This window comes from Lipotes vexillifer, unplaced genomic scaffold (assembly GCF_000442215.2).
Source record: "Lipotes vexillifer unplaced genomic scaffold, Lipotes_vexillifer_v1.1 scaffold443, whole genome shotgun sequence".
Taxonomy (NCBI): Eukaryota; Metazoa; Chordata; class Mammalia; order Artiodactyla; family Lipotidae; genus Lipotes; species Lipotes vexillifer.
Window position 1 is genome coordinate 451,553 of NW_006779163.1, and position 16,804 is coordinate 468,356.

The 16,804-nt window shown below is 46.6% G+C and overlaps 1 protein-coding gene across 1 annotated transcript in view; it reads left to right on the top strand.

Moving 5' to 3' along the window:
- MBTPS1 (membrane bound transcription factor peptidase, site 1) overlaps positions 1–16,804 on the top strand; it is a 51,320-nt gene that overhangs the window by 382 nt on the left and 34,134 nt on the right. Inside the window, exons 2-4 of the mRNA XM_007452523.1 lie at positions 11,973–12,459; positions 13,172–13,429; positions 16,357–16,560. Of these exons, the coding sequence (XP_007452585.1) occupies positions 12,291–12,459; positions 13,172–13,429; positions 16,357–16,560 (631 nt within the window). The 5' untranslated portion in view covers positions 11,973–12,290. The remainder of the gene's footprint in view (positions 1–11,972; positions 12,460–13,171; positions 13,430–16,356; positions 16,561–16,804) is intronic.

Here is a 16,804-nt window from a genome sequence, read left to right on the forward strand (position 1 = left end):
GGAGCGGGGAGGACGGGCGGCTTGACGCGCCGGTGCACTGCATGCCTGCCCGTGGGAGCCTCGCGGTCCCCTCCACTCGCCTGAGACCGGCCCGGCTCCCGGCTGGTGTCCCCGCCTGGCCCTCTCTGCGTGTTGACACGCTTCGGTAGCTTGCTCCATTTCACCGTTTTCTTTATCTGAAATACACTTTAACGGAGTCAAACCATGTGCCTGGCCCTGGCCCTCCGCCTCCGAACAGACCGCAGTTTTCGGTCTGCTCCCAGAGGGAGCTGGTATCAGATCTTAAGGGACCTCGGTTCTCTGCCCCGTCTCGGTCTGTACGCATTGCTCCACTGATTTTTCAAAAATGCGGGGTAAGAAGCTCGTCGGCAAGTTGGGTCCGGGAGGCTCTGGTTGACTCTCAGAACCAGAATGCCTTTCAGACCTGTAGGATCTTAAAATCTTGCCTTGCCCTGTCCTGAATGTGCTGCGTGAGACGGTTATACACCGACTACATATGTTCATTAAGATGTTTACCCCTTGTTTGGGTTAGAGCCCCTGAGACTTTTGGCCTGTTTGCCTGTGCAGATTAAGTTAAATATTTACAGTTACTTTAGATTCTGAAGGACACTTCCAAGTGTCCTTTGAGAGTGGCTTAAGATTTGAGTTGAACTGGAGAATTTCGTTTCCTATGGCCCTTTAGTCTCGATTGTGCTGGTAAGTAGCGCTCTCATTTCAAGGTCTCAGTTTGCCTGAGTATAAAAATGAGGGGTTTGGAGAACAGTGACTCTTCCCAACCTTTAATCTGCAGCACCCATTTTATTTATATATTTTTTAACGTGAGAGCTTTGTTCAGGTAAAGTTACGTACCATAAAATGCAACTGCTTTAAGTGTACTTATTCAGTATTTGTTGGTAGTTGTTGTTTTAGTAAATTTGCAGAGTTCTGCAACCACCATAACCCAGTTTAAGATGACATCGCCAAAAGATGGCTGGTGCCCGTCTGCAGTCACTGCCTATTTCTAACGCCAGCTCCAGGCAACCACTAATGTATTTCCTGTCTCCTTAGATTTGTCTTTTCTGAATATTTCGTGTATTCAGGTGAGATCGTATGTGGCCATCGTGTCTGGCTTCTTTTGTTTCGCGTACTCTTTTCAGAGTTCATGTACATTGAACCCTGTATCAGGAAGTCATTCCTTTTTTTAAATTGGAGTAGAGTTGATTTACAATGTTGTATTAGTTTCAGGTGCACAGCAGAGTGATTCATTTATACATACATATATTCTTTTTCAGATTCTTTTCCATTACAGGTTATTCCAAGATATTGAATATAGTTCCCTGTGCTATACAATGGGTCCTTGTTTATCTATTTTATATATAGTAGAGTGTATCTGATAATCCTAAACTCCTAGTTTATGCCTTCCCCCAATAGTTCATTCCTTCTTATGGCCCAGGAATATCCCAGTGTATGGATATAACACATTTTGTTTATCCATTCATGCAGGACACTTTTTTGGGTGGGTGGTGGGGTTGTGTGGCATGTGGGATCTTAGTTCCCCGACCAGGGATCTTACCTGAGCCCCGTGCAGTGGAAGCGCGGAGTCTTAACCACTGGACGGCCAGGGCAGTCCCTTGGACACTTTTCTCAAATAAAATGTTACGTTTCCATGTATGATGCAGATGGCCAGAGCCCTTTTTGTTAGAGGTGGCAGCAGGGGTGGCCGGTGGGACTCTTGCCCATAAGCTGTCTCCACGGTGCTCCCCAAGTATCCCTTATATCCCTTATAAGGCTTATAGTTATAATTGATTATAAGGCTTATAATCAAGAGTTGGTTGCGTCTATAAATAAAGAAATTCTAGTTCAGTGCTTGCAGAGCCTTAGAAGCACCTAGGGTCTCTTCTGAAGAGTCAGGAGGTTTTAGCGTTCGCTTCCCATCCACGTGTTGTTTGATCGCATTTTCTGTCCGTCTGGTGGTAGATAGTTCTTGCTCCGCCTGCTGCCTCTTTCATTTGTGTGGCAGCCACAGTAAGTGCCACAGATAGTGAGAGGCCGCAGGCCTGGGCAGACTACACATGGTTCCTAGCATAGTGCTTTAAGTGGAGCTGGGGTGGGCGTGTACTTGCATCTGCCCCCTGACATCAGGGGAGAGTTAAGGTACTGGTTATATTTTGGAACAACTTGGCAACTCCAGCCCTCGGTGACTTGAAATATTAAGAACGGGAGGCTGGACCTTGGTTTCTCAGTGTTTGGCCTGAGTCAGGTTAGGGAGACTGATTTCCTCCTCCCTGTGGCCTAATCGGTTTTGACACGCTGAGAAATCTGTTAACTTGGTTTATTAATATTGAGAATGTCTTTTTGCTTAAGAAGATGAGTTTAAAGTAAAATGAGGAAAGTACTAGCCTTATACGGGGCTGGCCGGTACTGGGTGGCTGAAGGGTCAAGAGAATAAGGAGACAGGAGCCACATCTGAGAAAGAATAGGCAGTAAAAGCAGTGTAGACCATGATGGTTCCTAACTTGGGCACTCTTGACTCTTGGGGCTGAATTACTTGTGTTTTTTTCCCCCTACAAAGCCTACTAATGGACAGAATGTGCCAGAATGAATGGTTCAGTCAGGCTTAAGAATACACCTTTGTTTTGGCATGGTCTGGCATCTCTTAAATGTTAGCCTGCTGGGCTTCCCTGGTGGCGCAGTGGTTGAGAATCTGCCTGCCAATGCAGGGGACACAGGTTCGAGCCCTGGTCTGGGAAGATCCCACATGCCATGGAGCAACTGGGCCCGTGAGCCACAATTACTGAGCCTGCGCGTCTGGAGCCTGTGCTCCGCAACAACAGAGGCCGCGATAGTGAGAGGCCTGCGCACCGCGATGAAGAGTGACCCCCACTTGCCACAACTAGAGAAAGCCCTCTCACAGAAATGAAGACCCAACACAGCCATAAATAAATAAATAAATAAATAAATACATTGTGTATTATAAAAAAAAAAAATGTTAGCCTGCTAAACAATGGTAATACAGTCAAGTATGCAGTTAGTTACAAAAGTGGTATTTTTACAGTCGAATTTTAATTGAACTGAGTGGTATCTTTCCATAGCCTAAACAGTTCAGTTTTCTCTGGATCTATTTCAGTAAAGGGTCATTAAAAAGCAAGTCACATCTTCTCATAATTAGACGACTATCAGGTGATACAAGTCATTTCCTCTCATCTGAATTGTGTTCTGTAATTATTTGCAAGGAAATCATCTTGGCTCTACGGGGCATCACAATCCTGGTGACACTCTTTTATAACGCGCAGTAGAAGATCCTCGGAGCTGTAAGGACTGTTAGCCGCCACCTGCCCACGTAATACATCTCCGCGACCTTGTCTCCCTTTTATACACGTCTCATTAAAGATTATTCCTGGCATTGTATTTTTTGAGCTGTTTATTTTACATTTAGTATTTAATGTCAGATATATTTGAATTTACATTTAGTATTTAATGTCAAAAATATTTTTTGATTGTACCTTTATTGGAGGCATCATTATACTTATTTATGGAAGATCCATAATTTTGTAAATACCATCTTTTAGGGTGTACCTTTGTATGCAAAGATAACCAGGTCTTCTACGTTAAGAATTTATAGAAATTAAATCCAGTAAACCCTTAGTGGGTCCAGTAACAGCCCTAACCAGGCCCTGTGAGTAAGTGATATCACAGATGACAAACTTGTTCAGAATGTACTAGCTAAAAGCATAGCCTTAAGCGAGAAGGTAGACACAGAGATTTTTGAAAACAATTCCTAGGACATAGATCCCTTTTAAACTCTGCTGTATGTACAAATAAAAATACATTTTTAACATATTTTGACTTTGTGCCTCTGTCTTACCAGAAAATTTGTTTTTCTATAAAATTTATTGTAAAAGATTTATTAAAGTATTTAAATAATATGTTTTATCTAATTTAAAAGTGTAACATGTGCTCTTTGTGAAAAGGTATGAATAGAATTAAGAAAATAACTACCGGTAATCATAATATCGGAAGGTAATAGAATCAGGGGTACCATTTTGGTGGATATTTTTTCATGTTCTTTTTTCCTTGTGCATATAGATACACATTTAAAAATCAAGATTTGTATCACACTGTACATGAACTGTTTTACTTAATATTTCATTAACATTTCCCCCATATTCTTTGGGAAATATATTAGTTTCCTATGGCTGCTGTATCAAATTTCTATAAACTTGGTGGCTTTAAAACAACACAGATTTATTCTCTGGCGGTTCTGGGGGTCGGTAGTCTGAAGTCAGTCTCACGGGGCTGAAGTCAAGGTGTCAGCTTCATTCTTTCTGGAAGTTCCAGGGGAGAATGTGTTTCCTTCCCTTTTCCAGCATCCAGAGGCACCTGCATTCTTTAGCTCCTGACCTCCTCCTGTATCACTTCAGCCTCATGTTTCCGTCATCAGTTCCCTGCCTCCCTCTTATAAAGACTCTTGTAATTACATTGGACCTACCTGGATCGTCCAGGACACTAGACCTCCTTAGTTTAGTTACACCTGCAAAGTCCCCTTGGCCATATAAAGTAACATTTATAGGTTCTGGGGATGAGAATGTGGACATCTTTTAGGGACCATTATTCAGCCTTCCAAAGGACCATAGTTTGAAATTGCTGCATTGCATTCCATAGTATGGGTGAACTAATTATTTAGCTAGTCCCCTATTGCATTTAGGTGGTCTGTAATTTTTCCCAGTTAAAATCCTTGGACATAAATTATTGTATGCTTTCAGGTTTATACTTCTGTGGATTTTAGGAAAGCAGGGTAACCTACCTCTTAAGAGTGTGGCCTCTGGAGCCAGACCACCCAAGTTCCCAGCCCAGCTTCCCCACTTACTGGCGGGGTGACTCCAGGCAAGGTGCTGAGTCACCGTGGGCCTCAGTTTTCTCATCTGAAAATGGGCGGATGGGTGGGAACAGGTTGTCGTGGGATTAAGTGAGTTAATACATGCACACTACTAGGATAACGCCTGCCACATGATAAATGCTCAGTAAGTGTTAGTTGTTGTTATTACTGAAGTTATTAGACTAAAAGTTTTTTACGTCCATATATTGGCAAATTACTCTAAAAGGTCATAAGAGTTTTTTACATTCACTAGCAACCTATGAGAGTACTCATTTTATTGGGCTGAATTCTTAAACATGATTTTATTTTATGCTCAATTTTTGTCTCAGTTTTTGTCAAAATGTTACTTGATTTTTATAATGTAGATTATAGAGGCACTGGGGTTAATTTTAGCAGCTGTTTACTATCTCAATTCCTTAATTCCTTAGAATGAGAAATACTTTTAATTTCTCTTTGACTGGGTCAGTCCATCTCTTGGTGTGTTCAGATATCATTCTGTGTGACAGGTGATGGGTGTAAACCTATTTGACAAGGGCCATGGTCTGGTTGTGCACACATGATTCTGTGCAGAGTGAGTCTCACAGAAGAGGCTTAAAGTTGCCCCCACCCCTCCACCACATTTTCTTTTTATAAATTATTTTATTTATTTTTGGCTGCGTTGGGTCTTCGTTGCTGCACGTGGCTTTTCTCTAGTTGCGGCGAGCGGGGGCTACTCTTCGTTGCGGTGCGCAGGCTTCTCATTGCGGTGGCTTTTCTTGTTGCGGAGCACGGGCTCTAGGCACACAGGATTCAGTGCTTGTGTCCCATGGGCTCAGTAGTTGTGGCTCGCAGGCTCTAGAGTGCAGGCTCAGTAGTTGTGGCACATGGGCTTAGTTGCTCCGCGGCATGTGGGATCTTCCTGGACCAGGGCTCCAACCCGTGTCCCCTGCATTGGCAGGCGGATTGTTAACCACTGCACTTCCAGGGAAGTCCTCCACCACATTTTCAAATTCATACTCCCACCCTCCTGAGGGCAGCCCTAGCAACTGAGACTAAATGTGGGACCTTTTTTTTTTTTTTTTTTTTTGCATATTTTGGAAACCGTTCAACCTGCCAGAAAGGGTCCAAGAACAATAGAAGCCCTTTTTTCCCTCTGAACAATTTGGAAGTAAGTTGCAGACCTGATGTCCATTATCCCTGGATACTTGAGTGGGCATTTCCTGCAAGCAAGGACCTTTTTTATGCAGTCACAGCACAGCCTTCAAAATCCAGACGTTAGTCTTGATACGCCACTGCTAGCTAATCACAGGTTGGCCCCATTCAGGTTTTGCCAGTTGTTCATTCCAGTGATGTACTTACAGTAAAGGGATCCAGTACAGAGTCTTGAGTTGCAGTTAGCGGTCATGTCTCTTGAGTCGCCTTCAATCTCAGCCATTCCTTGATTTTCATTACCTCAGTGCTTATGGAAATCCTACGCGAGTTGTTTTGAAAAATGTCCCTCGATTGGGGTCCTGATGTTTCCTTAGGATCTGATTCAGGTTGTGCGTCTTTGGCAGGAGCCCCTCAGGTGATGCCAGGCTCTTCCAGTGCGCCTGCCCGGCGGACCTGGCTCCATTTGTCCCATCGCTGGTTAACTTGATGAAGCGTCTCCATCGTAGGGTTACCCTGTTTCCTTTCGTAAATCAGGATTTTGCTGGCAGCCATTCTGGGACCGCGTAAATAACTGACTCCTCTTCCCAGTCTAAGTTTATTTTACGTACATGTGCTGCAGCGGACTCATGTTTTCCTGTTGTATTCAGTGGGTCAGGATCTGTGACTTTCATTATTTACTTTGATGCTCATATTGTCCCGTGCTGGCCTCTGTGTCCCTTTGACACGTCCCCACCATTCTCTGAGCTTTTCCGTACTTTCTGGCGCAAGAAGATGTTCCAGACTCATCTCTGTTTACCCTGCCCAGCTTGGAACTAGCTGTCTCTCCAAGAGCCTGGTTTCTTTTAGTGGAGAATAGTTGTTTAGAAAACCAGTTCTGGGGCTCCCTCCTGTTGGGATATCACTGCCCGTGTGTCCTTTCAGCAGACAGAGCTAGGAAATACATGTTTGTGTGAGTGTATTTTTCTCCATCTGTCTGTATGTTGAAAACGTTGAGTTCACACCAGTACTTGCAGTTTTATTCTGATCCTTCATGGTTCATTCCAGTTTTTCCCCTTTCATATTTGAGACTTCCTTCCCAGTCAGTGAGAAATCTGCCTCCCATTATCCACAGAATATTTATTTGATCAAATCAGTGTCCCTTCGTCACTGCCGGCGCCTCACGCAGGCTCTGACACCCCTCGCCAGGGGCCTCTCCCCTCAGCCTCCGTGACTCCGCGCCAGGCCGCTGCAGCTCTCCCACCGCTGCCTCCTTCTTGTCCTCTGCCGATTATTTTTATAGAAAGTGTTTTCTTTTCGTGTTGTGTCTGTGCTCCTCTTCTCTGTGCTCACCTTATGCTTGTTGCTGCGTACGTGTTGGCCACTAGATGGTGAGCCCGTCCTGGGGACACACTCTCCAGGACTGAACTGTGGAGTGAGAGCGGGACGGAGCCATCGTGCACGCGGTCGCGGGGTGCCTTCAGAGCTCTGCGGAGGAGTCGGGGGAACCGTATCTTTAAAACCAACAGGCCAGGGCTTCCCTGGTGGCGCAGTGGTTGAGAGTCCGCCTGCCGATGCAGGGGACACGGGTTCGTGCCCCGGTCCGGGAAGATCCCACGTGCCGCGGAGCGGCTGGGCCCGTGAGCCATGGCCGCTGAGCCTGCGCGTCTGGAGCCTGTGCTCCGCAACGGGAGAGGCCACAGCAGTGAGGGGCCCGCGTACCGCAAAAACAAACAAACAAACAAAACCAACAGGCCAAGGGCGCAGAGGTCGGTAGGCAGTGGCCGGTCTTCCCTCCCCAGCGCCCACGCCATCACTCACCGGCCTCTAGGTCCCCCGTGGCACTTTTCTTTCCTCAGTGCAAATTTATGTTTTGAAGCTCTCTCTTTCTGGGACTGGGAAACGTAGAAACCTCCATATCTGTTGTCACTCTTGAAAAAGAGTGTCTTCCTAGAACCCAGATTTTAGTTCACCTTTAAAGAACAGAAGCAGGTCAGCCAGATCCAGGTAGGGAGTGTTTCCTTGTTCCTGTCCTTCCCAGCCTTCTCGTTCCTCCCCCTCCATGGGGATTTTCCTCGTGAGGGTGTCTGCTTTCCAGCCCCTGTGGTTTGGAGACTCCTCTAGCGTGGCCCTCTGGTGAGAGGTTCAGTGACCTTTCAATTACTAAATCAGTGACCGCTGTTCATTATGGAAATGTTTCCCCTAATTTGGGGGTTTTGACCTCCCTCTTCCCCTCTGCCCTGAACCATGCCGCCCCAGCTCTCACGCTCGCCCGAGGGCACTCAGGTCCTGCCCCTGCTTCCTGAGCCGGCTTTTCCTGCAGCCTCCGCCATCCCGTTTGGGGCAGTCGCCCTGGGCGTTGGGCCGGAGGCCTTGGTGCCGTCCCTGCCTCCTCACGTGCACGCCCCACATCTGGTCGTCAGCGGAGCCTGTCCGCTCTGCCTTCGCCTCCCCTGCCCCTCCCTGGCCCAAGCCACCCTCTTCACAGGGGCCTTCCAGGGGTCCCCCGCTTCCGCCTGTGTCCGCTCCACACAGAGGCTGGAGCGAGCCGGCCGCTGAGGCTCCTTTGCTCTGCTCACGCTTTCCCTGCCCGCTCAGCGCTAGGGCACGGGCCTCTCATCTCCCCTCCGAGGTCCCCTTCCCTCGCCCCGGCCTCTGCTCTTCCTGGCACACACCAGGCGTGTCCTTGCTCGGGCTCCTGCTCTTGTCTCCCCAGCGCCCGTGGCACCCTTCCCCAGGGGCTTGGCGAGCGCCCCGCTTCCATCGGGTCTTCACTCAGAAGTCCCCTTCCAGAAGCTTCTGCAGCACTCTGTCTCAGCTTCACCCCTCTGCCTGACTTGTCGCATCCCCCTTCTTTCTTTTTTCTGCTTTCAAAATACAGCATTTATCACCAGCTAAATGCCATGCCTTCTCCTCATCGTGCGTGATACCTGTCTCTCCCTGAAAGGGACGCTCCACGAGGCAGAGGTTTCGGTTGTCTTGTGCTCACTGCTCTGCGGGGCGGCCGGACCAGTGTGGGGCTCCGGGGAAATGGGTGGGACGAGGGAACTGAGCCGCCCGGCCCCCCCCCCCCGCCCCCCGCCGCGGGGTTCTAGTTCTGCAGCGCTCTGAGCGGCTGTTTCCGCTTGTCACTGTCCCTGCTGTTCAGCCCCGTGCCTGCCTCAGCGCCCGCCCTGTCACCCTCTCCAGCCTGGCACCGCTGACTGGCTGCTCCTACGCGCACCCTGCGTTTCCTCGCCGGGATGTAGCCCTGCTCAGGATGCCCCGCTTCTCCTTCCGTATTTCCACGCTTCCAGCCCTGCCTGCCGGGGTAGGGTCGGCCAGAGCCCGCTGCCAGCCCCCTCTCCAGAAGGCTCCTCCTTCCGTCCCCCGTCCCCGCGCGGGCCCTGTGCCTCTCCTTTGCTGTCGTCCTTTCCTGCGCTTGGCTTGGCCTCCTTGCAGGCTCCCACCTGGAGGGCTGCGTCCCTCACCTACTAACAGCACGTGTTTCCTCTGTAACCCCTGGCAATGTCTGAAACTTGGTTAGCACTTCATAAATTTGTACGGTGTAGTGAGTAAATTAAGGTAGACTGTCTTAACGATCGTGCAGTGCCCTGTTTTCCAAAGACCTAAAAAGTTTCCTGTTTCTATTTGGGAGAGAACTGATTACTTTAGTCATTTTAAAATTTCAGAATCCCTGACCTTTTCTTTCCGTTTCTCTTTCAAGTCAGGCTCCTGCCCTCAGCTGTGAGAGAACATCAGCCGTCTCTCCCCCACAGGCTGATTGTAAGTTCACTGTCTTTACCTGTGTGTGAATTATTTTGGAACAGGTTTAATTGAAGTTGATGTAACTCAACTTGTTAGGTCTAATATTTGCTCACTAATATTTGCATCATATCCAGTCCAAATGTGTCTTATCTATTTTACGTTCGGTAGTGTAAAGATGTGTCATAGATTCTTTAGCATTCTGTTTTTATTTTATTTTTTTAATTGCCTTAATTGAAACCCATTTAAATCTTTTCACTGTAAGTTCATTTCCTATTAACATAAGAGCTCTTATCACCAGTGATTAGCTTTCTCTACTTTGACCCGTAATACTATAATTAAGTCAGCTATATACTTCAGATAGTTGTATTCTGTGATACTGCTGCAGGTGTCAAGTATGAACAAGAACTTGGGCCTCACTCCCAAGCGGCTTGCTGTAAGATAGGTTGGAGTGACTGTTGGTGTCCCCTGTTGCTTTCCTTCCATCTTTCTGTTCTGGTCTTTGTTTTCAAGTTCTTTGTTTATGTGACTGGCATTCTCATTGTTCTTCACGTTGCTATGGAGGTAAGTTTTAATATTTCATTGCTATCTGATTAACTCTGTTCCACCAACCTTGGTCTCCAGTTGCAGAGATAGGCCTGCTTTTCAGGTTCGTTTGTTATTATAACAATGAATGTCCTAATTATTGAACTTCAAAGATTGTTTAGATACTCTTAACCCCTTTTCTTTTCCTTTAATGAATTTATTTATTTGTTTGTTTTTTGGCTGCGTTGGCTCTTTGTTGCTGCGCACGGGCTTTCTCTAGTTGCGGTGAGCGGGGCTACTCTTCATTGCGGCGTGTGGGCTTCTTGCTTCGGTGGCTTCTCTTGTTGCGGAGCGTGGGCTCTAGGCACGTGGGCTGCAGTAGCTGTGGCTTGTGGGCTCTAGAGCGCAGGCTCAGTAGTTGTGGCGCATGGGCTTAGTTGCTTCGTGCCATGTGGGACCTTCCCGGACCAGGGCTCGAACCCGTGGCCCCTGCATTGGCAGGCGGAGTCCTAACCACTGCGCCACCAGGGAAGCCCAAACCCTTACTTTTCTTTATCAGTGCTTTCCTGTTTATAGAACCACACACGAATAGTTACAGAAACCACAGACTCCTTGTTGCTCTCAGGTACCAGTTTCTGCCGGAAGAATAGGTTTAACACCCTGACATCCCTCTCTTGAAGTGGGGCTCACTCCTTGTCCTAGGTGTTTTCTTTTTAGAAACAAGTAGCAATGGAAGGCCTGTCTGTCTCATTGGTCTGTCTTCCCCCTGCTGGATTATTTATGTTTCTGGTGTGAGCTGTGCAACGGATTTTTCTGGGCGTGCTGCAGCCTGTGTTGTTGTTTTATCACTGCTCTGTCTTCATTGTGAAGAATTATGATTTTCCTTACCATTCAGATACTTTGAAAGGTATTGGTGCTCACGTGCGGTTTAATACTCAGCAGTTTTCTTTGGCAACAGCTTTTACCTCACCAACTGTCCTCTCATGTCACTCCCAGTAAAGAGGTAATTTGATTTTATAACGTATTCGGCAGGTTGAAAGTCTTTAAGTTGAGGCTTCGGGTAAAATACACTTAGTGACAATAAAAACTCTTCTGTGCTCTCTTCATAGAATTGGCAGAAAGTATTTCAAAATCTGAAGAGGCATAGTTTGAGTAATTTTAGACCATTTATGTCGTCTCTTAAAGAAGGTGGTAAGTACATGACTTGCATGGAAATTAGTTTGCTCTTAGGTGTTCATTTTACAGCAGAAAGTAAGGGTGTATACCAAGCTTTTGCCTGAAAAATTGGTGAAATTTATCGGGAATTAAAGTGCTGACTGGGGAAATGCCCTGGAGATGAAGAGCTGCAAATGATCGGAAAATACGGTATCTGAAATAGAGGCGTAGTAAGGACCATAGGCAAAGGGTCATGGTTCCTCCTCCTCCGTGGTGCTGGGTGCTCAGGGCCAGTGTGCTTAATATTCCTGGGGTTATTTGTCATCCTTATTTTTCTCATTTATTTTATCCTATTTTATTTTTGAAGCCGTCTTAAAACTTTTTTTTCCCCCCTGAAAGAAGTGAGGAGTAACTAAATAAAAGTGAAATAATAAGATGTTCCATGGTTGTGTCATACATTTATTGTGTCTTGTAGCTGGTGTGTCTTTTTGACCCTCTTATCTAAATTACGGGGATCACTGACACTAACCCTCCCGGCTCTGTCAGCGCACTGCTAATGTCTCTGTGCGCTTGCTTTGTTTTGTAGACCGGCTCACGGAGTGATCACTCATCCCCGTTGGACTTTGGTTCTGTGGTGCAGATGGAGCGTAGGACTCAGGTGTCTGGGCCAGAGTGAGCGAAGCCTGAGGCCCAAGATGGAGAAGAAACGAAGAAAGAAATGAAAGCCTCTTTTCAGGCCAAACCACAAAAGGCCATGAAATTTAACTTTTATTTACCTTGGACTAGACTGTAAAATGGCGGATCAGTAATGTTTCAGCTTTTAGCTGAAACAAAAATTAACTTGTAATCAAGGAAGAAAAAACGTGCGATTTGAATTTATGCGATTTTATGACCATATTCACTCATGACCATGAAGCTTGTCCACATCTGGCTGCTTCTGCTGGTGGTTTTGCTCTGTGGGAAGAAACATCTGGGTGACAGACTGGAAAAGAAATCTTTTGAAAAGGCCCCATGCCCTGGCTGTTCCCACCTGACCTTGAAGGTGGAGTTCTCCTCAACGGTTGTGGAATATGGTAATGATATTATTTTAAATGTTAGGGACTTCCCGCCACCCCCAGTGCGGTTTTTTTCAGATTTATTGTAAACATTAGCTTTTGCCAAAAACAGTAAATTTCGAATGGGCTGAGTGCATAGTGTTTGGATATTAGTTCTGCTGAAGTTTGTTTTTCCAGTATAATTAGCTTATATGAAGGAAGTAAATTGACATTCTGCATTATTTCCCTAAAACTGGATTCCATGGAACAGATGTCATTGTAGCTGGTGAGGGTGGGGACTTTGGAGGGGCTGAAAGTTTATGTGACCAGTTGTGGATAACTAAGCAATTAGTCTTATATAATCTGCTCTACATTTTGTTACTGTTTTCAGTAAAATAAAACTGAGCCTTCGCTTCTCTGAATTCCTTCTTCCTGTTTGAAAACCTTGCATGCATTTCTCTGCCATACACTCAAATTTCTGTTAATGTTTGGTTTTTGAAAAATAGCTCAGGTATCTGATTCTAAGTGATGTGTCCTGTGATCAGTGGGGTTCATCCACGTCGTTTTAACTCAGAGCTCTGGAAACTGCCATCCAGGGTGTTTAAACTAGTCTGGTTGTTTACTCCTCTTTCTACTAGGTTTTATGATATGTAAGCTTTCTTTTACCAGGGAAGTTTTAGATTAAGTATAATCTTATTTCATAATATAGGTACGTAAATTCTCACTTTTATCTTGTGGTCATTGATTGCAGAGTATATCGTGGCTTTCAATGGGTACTTTACAGCCAAAGCTAGAAATTCATTCATTTCAAGCGCCCTGAAGAGCAGTGCAATCGACAACTGGAGAATTATACCTCGAAACAATCCATCCAGTGACTACCCTAGTGATTTTGAGGTCATTCAGATAAAAGAAAAACAGAAAGCGGGGCTGCTAACACTTGAAGACCATCCAAACATCAAACGGGTAACACCCCAACGGAAAGTCTTTCGTTCCCTCAAGTATACGGAGTGTGAGTACTGTGACCTTGGGCTGGTCTGTATCCATTTCTGCTGCGCTGGGAATAGGGGGAGGATGTGCTCATTCACACGTGGCAGAATTTGAAAAGCAGTACAGTGAATATTCTTGTCCCTCCATCTAGTTTCGTCAGTCGTGAACATTTTCCTGGCAGGAATGTAAAAAACCAGAAAGAGACTTCGTGCTTCTGATAGAAACAAATAATCAAAGTTTGCAGTAGAGGGTGATGGTTATGTCTGTCGTGTGGGAAGTGATTTTCACCAGGTTCCTCTCAAAGGGTTCAGGCTTTGAGGCCCTGACGCCCCTTCACACTCTGAAACGAAGACGGTGTCTTTGAGTCTCCTTTTTATTTGCATTGTGCTTCTTTCAGCGCATATTTTTATTTTTGAAGGCATCTCGCAAAACACCTCTTCCTTGGGTTTCATTTTGCTTTTCTCAGACCCTCCCGACCGCGCACCGTCGCACCTCCGCTGGGCTTGTTTAAGCTGGGAGCTGGGCAGGGGCAGTGATGGAAGGAATTTGCTGCGTCCCTTTCAGCTCCAGGGCTTGCTCTCCTATAGTCCTTACAACTCGGGCCTGTCGAGATAAGTTTATCCTCAGATAACAAGTTGCATATTATTGCATAATATTTTCCAAAGCAAATGTATTACCAGAGGAAAGGGTTTTTTTCCCCCATTTGACATAAACTGGGGCAACAGATTGCTGGTTCCATTACCGTTTATTGTCATTTCTTTCATTAGATGGAAAAAGAAAATTTTGCTCTTCTTTTTTTGTCTGTCATGTACTAGGCCTGAGAGCCTCTGAGGTTTCAAAAACACCCAGGGGACAAGCCTGACTAATTTGCATCCTGTGACAGCCAGTTGGAGCGTCAGCTGTGGAATTCAGGTGTCTGGCTTCGCAGAGCTCTCTCTGCTAGTCCACGTTTTGTGGCGCTTTTTCTCTTTGAAAAGCAATAACCTCAGAGCAATCCAGGAAGATAAAAGCAAACCCAAACTTGTACACTTAGCCAGATATATAAATTGGGCCTTTTTCATTTTTTAATCTTATCTTAAAGAGCTGCAGAATATTTTAGGAAACGTAGAAGGGCTGATTTTAGCACAGGAAGCGAAGGGGCTCGTGGTTGGGGTTCCCTTGTGTATCCTCTCCACCACGGTTGTCAGATGCTGTGCTCGACAGCCCGTAAGGAAATAGTATGTGTCTCCTTCTTGTTAGCCGTAGCCTTCTGTGGTAAGCAAGTCTTCTTTAAGCTTCAGTGCTCCTCATCCAGAAAATGGAGATAATACTACCTACCTCGGAGTTCTTACAAAGGTAAAAGAAAGTAGTGCGTGTGAAGAGAGCTTAGCAGCTTTCTTAGGCTGTTGTGAGCAGACATTAGGTGTTCATTTTGGGGGAATTCCCTGGCGGTCCAGTGGTTAGGACTCCATACTTTCACTGCTGGGGCCCGGGTTCAGTCCCTGGTCGGGGACCTAAGATCCCAAATACCACGTGGCACGGCCAAAAAAAAGTTCATTTTTTTCTGTGGCTCTGTTGTTCGAAGGCTCTGCTTTATTTTGGGTTGGAATCTCTTACACTCTGGATCCCATCCCTGGTCTCTCCATGGGCCACAAGACGGAGCTAACCTGAGTTCCACAAGGCAGCACTGCAGGGTATTTCAAGGCTGTCCTGGTGCCCCCCTAACAGTTCCTTCTTCTCCAGGATAATAAAGATATCCAGTTCCTCCAGGGGTTGCTAATACGACCCGGCGCCACGTCCCCTCTCGCCACTTCAATTGCTTTTCTTTGAATACTTCCTGTTTTCTCTTAACGAGTGAAGCCAGAGTTGGATGCAGTCCTTTGGTTGCAGTCTGGTCCGCTGACAGGAGAGCACAGCAGACCCGTCCTTAGTTCGAATATTGTCCTTCAGTTAGTGCCCAGGCTGTTGACCGAAGAACAGAATCAACATGGGAGGTCCAGTATAGAATAATTTCAGTTGCACTGTGCAAATAGTTACTTAATGGAATTGACACGACTGTATATTTTTCCTGGTGCCTGTACTTTCATGGGTGTAGGCTGGTGAGACCAGAAGGAAAGCTGAAGTAACTGGCTTTAGAAACAGAACCTCAGTGGTATTACAGATTTGCCCTTCAGAAACGGATGTGAAATATGGTTTTTTCTTCATTATAGCATGGTTTTTGAAAGGTAAAGGGACAACCCTTGTGGTATTTCTTCTATGTTTTTCTTCCACTAAGGAAAAAAAAAGATATTTACAGGTAGTAAAATCCATGCTTTTTAGTGCACAGTTTGGCGAGTCTTGGTGAAAGTGTGCAGTCAGGTGCCCACCAGCAAAACCAAGATACAAGACAGTTCCATCACCCCCAGCAATCCCCCGAGTCCTCTGTTTTGCTTTTTGAAGGGTGACGTTCTAGCAGATACGCATGCTGAGGACGTTGGGCGGGTCACAGTAGGAGAAGGTCAGAGCGAGGTGTCCTGGGATCACACGGCTTTTTCCTGTCCCAGGGGTCACACTGTAAACGGTGAAGCGTCACCGTTGCTTAGTGGACATTTTCTTATACTCCGCCCTCCCCACCCAACACGCACACACTTCTGGTTCAGTGGGAATAAGTGGCTGATGAAAAACCAGGCATTTCTTCAGTTTTAGTGTCACAGTTGACTTTACCTCTTCAGAAATGATTATCTTGTCAGTCTTTCGCTGCCTTCCATTGGTTAGAAAATTCCAGGTAAAGAACTATTTGGGAATAACGTGATGGCTAAGTAATATCCTCTGACTCTAGCCACGTGGAGAAGCTCCTTCTGGCCGAGGGGAGGGAATATCACCACCCTGCAGAAGGGATTTCAGACGGGAGTCGTTGCACTGGGGGAGTGGCTGTTTCCCTGACAGGTATGTGTCCCCTGCGTTTCTGATCTTTCTCTCCCCTGGCTGCAGCTGACCCCGCCGCGCCCTGCAACGAGACCCGCTGGAGCCAGAAGTGGCAGTCGTCCCGCCCCCTGCGCAGGGCCAGCCTCTCCCTGGGCTCGGGTTTCTGGCACGCCACCGGGAGACACTCGAGCAGACGGCTGCTCAGGGCCATCCCGCGCCAGGTCGCCCAGACGCTGCAGGCCGACGTGCTGTGGCAGATGGGCTACACAGGTGGGCCTGTCAGCCGGGGTGGCCTCCCCTCCGGGGCCTCACGGGTCTGTCCTTCTGCGGGTTGAGCTGGACGCTGTCAGCTGCCCCTCGTCTCTGGCTCCTGTTGTGGGGGGCATCTGTTTCTGTGGCTTTTCTAATTGTTTAGTCCTGTTCACTTTTTGTGTCTTATTTTCCTGTACGGTTTTCTGAGGTTACAAGGAGTAGATTGTGGAGTGTTTCTTTCCCGCTGACACACGTGAACAGA